Here is a 10,003-nt window from a genome sequence, read left to right as displayed (position 1 = left end):
GAGCGGCGAGCGGCGAGCGGGGAACGGCGGCAGCTCTAGGGCACAGCGGCGGTTGCGGCGAGACGACTATAGGAAAGAGGAGGATTTTGGAGCCGCATCGGTTTTGGATTGGAGTTGGGGGGGTAGGGTAGGGTACGCTCGGCGTGAGGGGAGCCGTGGCGTGGGAGAGGAAGTGCCACGGACTCTTCCTGTACGGTGCTGGGCCGGGCCGGGCGTGGAGTTTTGGTGTCGGTTGGGCCTGAGGGACGAGATGGCTGTGTGTCCACCGGGTTGGACATGAACACGGATACCCAAAAAAAAAGGAGCGACTATCGGCTAGTTCTTTTGGGGGGAAAACAACTGGCCCATTGTAAGTCGAATGAATTATTTGGTATGTACAAGTCATATTTTTTGTGTAATTCATTTTTTGTGCTAGGTCATTTTTTTGTGTAAGTCACTGTTTCGTTGCTATATGTGTTACTGTTTTTTCTTTTACTACACATGTAAACTTTCACAATATTTTTACAAAAAAAAAGTATGTATTTTAATGTCTACTGTTAATTCACGTATGTAGTCATGCACTTGGTCAAAACTATGGAAAGCGAACGTACGATGCCCACAATCACTTATTAGTTTCACTAGCAAAAAATGCCCGTGCGTTGCAACGGGAGAAAAAAAAATTGCATGTGTGTACTCCAAAAAGTATGGCTCAAGATCTCCATAGGTCCACACCATCTTTTCTAACATGATGCCCACCTATGTCACCTCTTAACCTCCTTTCCGCTCTCATCGACAGTGGTCACGGTATCCAAGACAATGCACGCGAACAACACAAATACTAATAGAAATGAGTAGAGTGTGTTTTTCCACATAACTTCATTCAAAATAATAATAAATAGCACACAGGTAATCATAGTGCATACCATCAAAATTCACAGCCTTTAATATCGTGTAACCGTTTTCTCCGACTAACAAAATCACTTTGATATTATTTTAAAAGCTACGACATTTGTCAATGTTAATACTTTTCCCGAATAAAGAATCAAATCGTTGCACGACCGACAAATTATATGTATATAATATATGATTGAATTAATGTTTTATTACTCATATCATTATTATTTACTCTGAAATATAAATTAAGTTGTTAAATTTTGATCTACCGATAATTTTTTGATTTTTTTAATAATCAAACTGCATGGTCATGTGCAATTTTCTTTTTTGAGAAGGACCATGTGCAAATTAGTACTCTAGCAATCCAACCACGTAATTTGAATTGACCCCTTACACTTAGATTTTTTTTAAGCAAACCCCATATATTTGGATGTTTTTTAGATTTTTGTTTTTTGAGAAGAGATGTTTTTTTAGATAAACCGCACACTTGGATGTGTTACCACGGGCCAGCTACTTGGGCCTGACTGACCTCGCAGGAAGCCGACTATGGCCCAGCCGCCCCACCGCTTGGGTACGGCAGCGCGCACGCCTTATCCCCTGTTTCCCCACCGCTGAAATCTTATCCTCTCGTCGTCTCGTCTCGATTCTTCCTCTCCCTCGCACTTTCCTCATCTTCATTCGCCAACGCAACAAGACGCTAGAGACGATGCACGGCTGGGTCCTGCCGCGATTCCCGCCGTCCGTGCGCTTCGATGCTGCCGGCTGGGTCCTGCCGCGATTCCCGCCGTCCGTGCGCTTCGATGCTGCGCTGGAGGAGGCGCTGTCGTGCTCGCCTGCGCAAGGTGCGGGCTTTGCAAGGCAGGGCTCGCTGCTCTCCAAGGGGGGCAGGCAACAGCCACTGGTGACACCGTGTGTCACAACACACGTATTTTCAACTTGTACACTGGTAATTGTTCAAGGAGTGTGGCTGGTGCTGTTCCCTTCCTCTGGTTGTTGATTTTTCAAAGGAGTCGCTGCTTGTGTGCTTAAGTTGTTCCTTCGTAGCCTTTCATTGAGTTTAATCTGTTCCCTTCTCTGGTTTTTGCTGCCTCAAGCACCGCCGTATATAAATTGATTCGATTGATTACAAAGGAGCGAGGTGGTACTATTTATTCTGATAATAAACATATTTCTTCTTCTTACAGCAAAAGCACGCAACCGCACTCGTTTCTATCCCCCCCTTCGCAAATCCCCCCTTTTTGCCACTCCAGTAGCCCGGCCTCCCTGCCTCCGACCGCGCCTGGAGAGGAGCTCCAGCTGTGCCACGAGCAGGCCAGCCCAGGAGCTGTCACTTCCCCCTCTCTCCTTCTCTCTCTCGACTTTTACCTTCTTCTTCTCTCTGTTTCCAATCTTTGTTTTCTATAGGGAAGTCACCATGGAACAACCCCGCCGCCTTGGAGCTCGGCCCGCCTCCGGCCGGCCACCTCTCCGTCGGCCTCGTGCTCCTCCGCCTCGATCCGTCCGCCCCATCGCCGTATCCGCGCCGGAGCAGCCGGATCCGCTGCCCAGACCACCAACCAAGAGCCGCCTCTTGCCTGTCCTACGGTCGAGAGGAGGACGACCGAGAGGAGCGCCCATTGATCCGCCGCCTGGGCCGCCTTGGAGCATGCCCTGCCTCCGGCCGCCACCTCTCCGTCAGCCTCGCGCTACTCCGACATGATCCGTCTGCCCCACCGCCGGATCCGCCGCCCAGACCACCAACCAAGCATCGGCCCTTCCCTTTCCTGCGGTCGTGGGTTGAATAATATAAACTGCAGGGTCCTTTTTTAAGAACAAATCGTTTTTTAGATTAGCCACTTTAAAAAAGGACCGCGGGTTGAATACACATACATGGAGGGACTTTTTTGCAAAATCGCCGACGACGTACCACCAGAAGCAATCGCTACTTTATTAGTAGGTAAAGATAAAGATTGCGCTAATCATAAACTAAAAGCATCATCAAATCGAAACAAACAAAAAAGTTATTCTAAGGTAAAAATGAATTAGGATCATTGGTGTTACCCTGAAAAGAAGAAATAAAATGAAAAAATACAAAATTTTGCTCATAAAATATGTAAAAATTGCATTGTTCCAACTATAGAATGCTTATTCAAATTATTCTGCACTCGTAACATAAAAGCAACACTTAGCATGTAGGCAACGACATCCATCGAGTGTTGAATGAGTGCCTGGATCCAACTTGAGAGACATGGTGGATGGATCAGTTTATACATAACTGTTAGTCAAGAGGGTTTCATCATAAATTATAAACGAGAAGCTCCACCAATTCTCATGCTTTGAATCTGAGACATCCATTCAGGATCCAACGGATGTCATTGAGTTTTTCTATTTTTGCACACTAGGTGCTGCTTTTACACTAGTCATTCCCCCACACACCAGCGCGCACACACACCAACAAACTCCAGTGCGCGCACACACACAGACACACGCGTGCGCCAATACACAATTCGGCGCAAAAATATGTACACCACCATGCGCAAAGGCACAAGCAGAAAAAGGGAAGAAAAATAGACTTAATACAAGTAAAGAAAAAGTGACTTACACAAAGAATAATCAGTCCATTTACATATAGTCCATGTGCAACAGAAATTGGTGAAAACCGAAACCGGATGGAAATTAATTCGATGGAACAAAAAACAATGGGTGAAGATTTGACTTACACCGGAAAAAAAATCATGCGACTTCCATATAACCCGCGTAAAGAAAAGTACAACCTTATCAAAGAAAACAATGGGATGAAGGAGACGGTTGCTCAACGTTCTTCTCTTTTCACTGCTCAACGTTTTGAGTGTGCAGATCTAGTCTAGTGTTGTAAGATTTTGTGTATGACGGGGGGCCATGGCGGCAGAGACAGTGGTGTAGGAAACAAGTTTTCTAACTTCATCCTCATATATTCGGTGTTGTCTTGTGCTGTTTTGCTTTGATGTTTCTAATTCTCTAGACTGGGCAAGATGTTCTTTAAATCCTTCGGGCTTGACACTTTAGCTATTCTCGACGATGGGCAACATTCAAAGCAAAAATATGCTAGTTCCGTACGAGGCATGCTACTTTCTGAAAGCTAGAAGATAACTCGTGTGTTGGCAGAAATATAAATAATGGGGATCAACTATTTACATCTATAGGGTTGGTATTGTATTAGGGTCATTTACTTCAACACATGAAGGGTATTCGGTGGACGTCGTGGACTTGATTGTAGTGAGCCTTGATATTGAAACCTTCAAAGTGGTAACTTTTAGATTCAGAAAAACCCTAGAATAAAAAAAGGCCAATCTTGGGCCAAATTTGTGTTTTGAGAAAATAAGGGCCTTATTTTTACTCTTACCGGATTGTGGTAAAGTATTATAATTCAATAAGAGTTTCGCAGGCAAACATATACTCTTACATTTCTTACTCTTTAATTTATAAACTTACCAAATAAGACCCCTTTTTTGTTCCCTCTTCCCACACCCAATGAGGAAGATGTTGTTCAACATGTTCTACTCGATAATTGTAGGAGAAGAACCCAACTCGGTATCCTCTATCCTATATAACTAAGTAGTTGATCGCCACTAACATATGTATCTCAACATGCAACTATGACACCTCAACATGCAACCGTGCATGAAAAAAGGATTGAATATTTTAGTTACATAGTTATACAAGAATCATATATATTGTTAGGTCCCATGGTATTAATCCAAATATCCATGTTTATAAAACTAAGTCTCGTTGAAATATATTGCAAAAGAATTCGCAGCAACGTGTAGGGTATCATCTAGTAGTTCTTTAAAAACAGGAGAAGCAGAACCAGGTCAATATAATATGGACCATCCTTTCTTCTTGAGCCAAAGATAGGAGCTAGGGCAAATTTCTTTTTTATTTTCATTTAAGACATTTCCATGAATTCTACCGATTGATGCCCCCAAGGCGTTGGAGATGCCTTGTCATCGTGTTGTCAAAAATGGCGGATTTTTGCTAAGATCCTCAACCCCAACATCCATGACAAACTATTGAAAGGGTCTCGATGATGGAGTGCAATAAATTTCCTCCTCTCTGCTGGGCAAAGAAATTTTGACGAAATAAGTTATGTCAGAAGATTTTATAAAGAAGGTCAAATTTGTCAATCGATTTCATTCTCTTGGTAATAGTTGTCTAAATACATGAATGGGGATTGATTTCTCAAGAAAATACAATTACCCTCCCCCCTCTCTCCATCATCATCATCATAACATCATTTTAAAAATTCGTACTTCAGTTCACTACCATAATAATCTTGAATACAAAAATTAGTATCATGAAAGTCAAATGTCTTTTTTTCACAAAGTCAAATATCTAAATACATGGTATCATAGCAGACTTCATTGTGTGCGAGAGGCCATGGCGGCCACTACCCCAAGGATCATGGAAGTGCATGACCGGTGCTTTCAGGATGAAAAATTCACTACTTAGACAAATTGTCTTCATCGTATGGATCTTGTTACATGGAAAAAATCATAGAAAGAATATTTATACAGTAAATTTTGTGTGTGTATGCATCTTGATATATTTTTTACAATAACCAGACAATCGATCTCTAATGTTTTTATTTTTTTGGTTTTATGTTATGCATAGACGCCCCGCACAATTGGGTAGTCACAGTGTCAAATGGTGTTTGCATCATATCATCGGTCAAGCTAGTTGCACAATAACAACGAGGATTATGAAGCTCATGTTGTTGATGTTGTTGGCCTCGACCCGGTCACTGATGAGATGCTTTGTCTTTATAATATCTCTTATTCCAACTACTTTTATGGCACTGCAAATGGTGCCTAATTAAGTTGTTATGCATCCGGGGACAAGGCGCACCGGAGTCGACGGAGGTGTGGCCAGCCCCGGGGCCTCGCCCATCTCCAGACATGTGCCAGCGGCGAGACCCCAGTCGAAGTGGCGTACGAGGCAAGCTAGCGCAATCTCTAGCGTCGGCATCGCGAAGTTGATGGCGGGACAGAGTCGTCGACCGGCACCGAATGGGAGGAGTTGGTAGTCGTTTCCCCTCACGTCCACGTCTGTCGCGTTACCGTTGGCCAAGAACCTCTCAGGCAAAAACTCCTCCGCCCCTTCACCCCACGCAATGGGGTCCCTCCCGATTGCCCACGCATTGATAAAGAGTGTCGTCTTTGCCGGGATCTCGTAGCCTTGGACGATCGACGTCGCCGTCGACTCGTGTGGGATGAGGAGTGGTGTTGGTGGGTGGAGACGCATCACCTCCCTCAACACCGCCTTGAGGTACTCCATCCTGCTGAGGTCATCTTCTTCGATGGCCAACTTGTCGTTGGTGACTCGTGTTACCTCGGCCCGCAACTTGGCCATTGTGTGGGGTTTTCTCGTGAGCTCCGCCATGGCCCATTCCAGCGTAATAGATGATGTCTCAGTTCCGGCGAAGATCATGTCCTACATATGCCCAAAAAAACACAAAGCAAAGGATAGAAAATAAATTAGTACGGAACTAAATGGTTTTCCTATATCTCAATTGAGTAGGAGTATTTCTGTTGTAGGTGTTATAAGAGAAATTATGGATTGCCTATTTGGTAATTGACTGTTTATAATTTGGTACTGGTTAGCGTTCTCCACTGTACAAACAATGACACATGACACTATAAAGCTGACTGATTTTCAGTTCTTTGTTAATTAAAAGTTTACACCGTACAAACAATGACATATGTCATTATAAAATAAAAATATATATTACATGATTTCAAAACCTCAGCTACACCCTTGTTTGCTATGATTTGCTTGTTTCGGAGCTTGTGGAGACAGGTGTAACGGACTGTTACTCGCTACAGATAAACATTTCACACAAAGAAAATCCAATTTGCCTTGTTAACACCTTTAACCAGCAACTATTCAAATCAAAAGTGAGTTTATATTTACCACATTATTAAACCTACATTCTCTTAACACAAAATTACATGTAAGATATTTTTTTTTGATTTGCTACTTTGAAAATATGAAAATATACATTGAAGTAACTAGCAACAAACAGAAGAGACAAAGAAGGCAAAAAGGAAGAAAATAAGGGAAAATAAACGAAACAAGTTCAATTCAACTACAAGCAAAACCCATGACCCACGGCTGCCTGTTACCCAAAATAAATAAATAATGAATTAGATACCAAAAGCGCTTGAGTCAAAGTAACGAATACTCCCTCAATTCATAAATATAAGATGCTCTAATTTATTTTTAAAATGTATATTGGCACTTTTAGTATATTTATTCACCCATTTCAGTCCGCATGTATTCCATACAGACACATAGGGAGGCAGGTCCCATATTTGAAATATAAAAATAAGATCAGATAGCGCTCAAGAGGTTTTTCTTCATACGGGAAATCCTTCACTTGCAGGGAATTCAAATAGGTATATCCTAAAAGAAAATTACAAATGAATGAATGAAAGCTGACATGCAAATAAAGAGAATAATTGGATCGAGCGGAAGGCGTGATTTGCATTATTCAAATCATTCAAAATATGAAGAGTATATAGGAGAATAAAGAATTAACTAAAATTGAAAAGAAGATCATTTATACGAAAAGTATAGCAAGAAAATCATAGACAGAGCATGGACCCAAAATTAAAGATGAAATTCTGGGGCTTTCGATCGATCACCTGAACAATGCTTATGATGCGATCGTCGGTGAGGTCGAGTCCGGCGGTGCCTTCTTCCCTCAGCCGCAGCAAGACGTCCAAGAAGTCCTCCTCCCCTGCGATGTCGTCACACTTCTTCTCAAACACACAGCGAGCAAGGAGGTGCTCCACATTGTCTTCCTCTTGCAGACAGGTAAAACAAGGCGAGGGGAGCTCTTGAACAGACTGGTTCACCTGCTTGAACAGGCTGCAGTTGCCAACCACGGCTCCATCAACGGAGGACACGATTGTGGATTGGTGGCTACCGAAGCGCAGAAGCTTTCATGGCAAGGAGAAGCGAGGTTTCGATAGTCTGGTCATATGCACGGCGTGGGCGTTGTGGAAGCAAGGAAACGCCAGAGTCTTCAATAGAAGAGAGCAGCAAATGGCGGCTAAAGATCTAGCTGGCGTTATCTTAGAGGAGATTAGAGAGTGGAACTTAGCGGTTAGCGGAGTAGGAGGATTGCAACGTTTTGTGAGACATTAGCCTAGATAGCCGCGTGGAGTGGGTGCCCCACGATGATGTTCGCATTGTCGTGCGGGATCTTGTAAATCTTGATTCTCCTTCTTCTATAAAATTACGGTACGCAATTGCGTACTTTAAAAAAAAACACTTCGAGGGTGTTTGTTTCCAGGGACTTATTGGCTTAGGGACTTAAAAAAATCCCTATAAGTCCCATCTAAACCAAACATGAGGGACTTATAGGGACTTAAACTGGGCATTTGGGACTTATGAAATAAGACTCTCAAGGAGGGACTTATAGTTATAACATGGTCTTATAGGGACTTATAAGTCTCAGGAACCAAACAGGTAGGGCTTTTTTAGGGACTTGAGACTTATAAGTTGGGACTAAAAAAAAGTCATATGACTTATGAACCAACAGGGCCTTCTTCTCAAGGTGCTCGGCGATTATCTCGGACAGGAACTTGTGCCACGCCTCCATCTGGTCGTCCAGCCTCTTCTCGAACCCCGTCGCCCACCTCACCACCTTCGCCGCCGCGTCGGGAAGCACGTCCTCCGCCTGGAGCCCCGACATGAGCGCCGCGGAGTTGCCCATCAGCTGCTTCATTCTCTCGGCCGTGGCCCCCGCGGCGCCGGTGGCCGCGCGGGTGACCACCGCGTTGCCGTAGCCGTACAGGAGCCCCCTCAGCTCCACGGCCTCCCCGGCCTCCGCCGCGCGGCGGACTCCCGCGACGAGGGCGGCCGCCTCGGCGGCTCGCATGGGGGCGAACGAGTCGGCGCGGCGCTGGGAGAGCAGGTGGACGACGGCCATCTTCTTGCTGCGGCGCCAGACGTCGCCGTATGGCGCGAAGGAGACGTTGATCGAGCCGTAGGAGAGCTTGTGCACCGGCGCGCTGAGCACGCGGGAGGCGAATGCGAGGTCGTGGTTCTTGTACAGGTCCGCCGCCGCGGCCGCCGTGGACACCACCAGCGTCCGCCTGCGCCCGAGCTGCAGGAGCAGGAGGCCGCCGTCGCTGCCGTACCGAGCGTGCAGGTCGCGCAGGGAGCGGTGCGCGAGGCGGCCCAGGAGGTGGAGGTGGCCGAACAGCGGGATCGCCGGGGGCGATGGCGGGAGCTTACTGTTCTTGCCTCGAGCTTTCCTGGTCGCGCAGCAGAAGGCGACGAGCACGGCGACGGCCGCGACGAGCACAGCGTACGGAGACATCCTCCTTCTGCTCGACAACTGTGCTGGATACCACTGTACTTGAAAATCATTGCTCAATGGGGTATATATCGTGTAGCGTGTTGTGACATTTTGATTCGATTATTAGGTGCAGGTGTGGCGTTGTGACTTTATTTTCCCGCGAGAAAAGGCGACGTGACTTGTGAGGTCGAGGGGCAGTGACGGCAGTGTCATTGTCTTCGGATCATGTGTCAACTTTGATATCGTCCATGTGATCGTGATCGTGCCAAAAAAGCCGCCGCGTGCCGGCTAAGCTCGTGCTACAGTATGGTCTGACTATGAGCTCCGATGAAAAGTTGTGAAAGTCCTAAAAAAAGGCTCCAATCAGATCTCTCCTTTTTCTCCCGGATATTGATGGTTTTCGTTGGACCCGTTCATACCTGGCCAAACGGGCCGGCCCGCCATAAATGCGCCTGGCAACCGGGCCGTGCCATGCCAGCCCACTGGCTGGAGCTAGCAGCCCAGGCATGACACGTAGGCTACGTGGGCCGGCAGCCCGCGTTGTGGCAATGTTGTCCCGCCTGGCTTTTCTTTTTTTTCCCGTAATACCTCTGAAAACAGCAAAAAAGGCCAAAAAATATAGAAAATTGCAAAATTTGGTAGACTATTATGTGGGTTAAATCTAGAGCTTTATTGCCACCCACATCATTAAAAACTTCTTTCTCAAAGAAGTAAAAGAATACAAGACATGCTCTATAATTACAAAAGGAGACTGGCCAACAGAACATCTGACCAATTGTGGGAAGTGTTACGCCAAGAGGTTGA

At 45.4% G+C, this 10,003-nt stretch overlaps 2 protein-coding genes across 4 annotated transcripts; one reads left to right on the top strand and one right to left on the bottom strand.

Moving 5' to 3' along the window:
* The first annotated feature begins 1,425 nt into the window (after positions 1 to 1,425).
* On the top strand, positions 1,426 to 2,819 carry LOC119311257. Of its 3 annotated transcripts, none has more exons than XR_005150943.1 (2): positions 1,426 to 1,715; positions 2,058 to 2,819. XR_005150943.1 is itself a non-coding variant. In XM_037586895.1 (2 exons), the coding sequence occupies exons 1-2, from the start codon at positions 1,580 to 1,582 to the stop codon at positions 2,491 to 2,493; spliced, it is 456 nt and encodes a 151-aa protein (XP_037442792.1). In that variant the 5' UTR covers positions 1,447 to 1,579; the 3' UTR covers positions 2,494 to 2,819. The 3 variants fall into 3 exon arrangements, 1 of the variants encoding a protein (XP_037442792.1); XR_005150942.1 differs by having other exon boundaries at positions 1,426 to 1,819; XM_037586895.1 differs by having other exon boundaries at positions 1,447 to 1,819; positions 2,278 to 2,819.
* Positions 2,820 to 5,703: 2,884 nt separating this feature from the next.
* LOC119305940 (cytochrome P450 71A1-like) lies at positions 5,704 to 9,385 on the bottom strand. Its single transcript, XM_037582325.1, has 4 exons — positions 8,441 to 9,385; positions 7,536 to 7,649; positions 6,633 to 6,707; positions 5,704 to 6,321 (listed from the first exon to the last, which is right to left on the bottom strand). The coding sequence occupies exons 1-4, from the start codon at positions 9,218 to 9,220 to the stop codon at positions 5,704 to 5,706; spliced, it is 1,587 nt and encodes a 528-aa protein (XP_037438222.1). The 5' UTR covers positions 9,221 to 9,385.
* Positions 9,386 to 10,003: the final 618 nt, after the last annotated feature.

This window comes from Triticum dicoccoides, chromosome 5B (genome assembly GCF_002162155.2).
Source record: "Triticum dicoccoides isolate Atlit2015 ecotype Zavitan chromosome 5B, WEW_v2.0, whole genome shotgun sequence".
Classification (NCBI taxonomy): Eukaryota; Viridiplantae; Streptophyta; class Magnoliopsida; order Poales; family Poaceae; genus Triticum; species Triticum dicoccoides.
The sequence above is the reverse complement of the archived record's forward strand: the minus strand, read 5'-3'. Positions and strand labels throughout refer to the sequence as shown.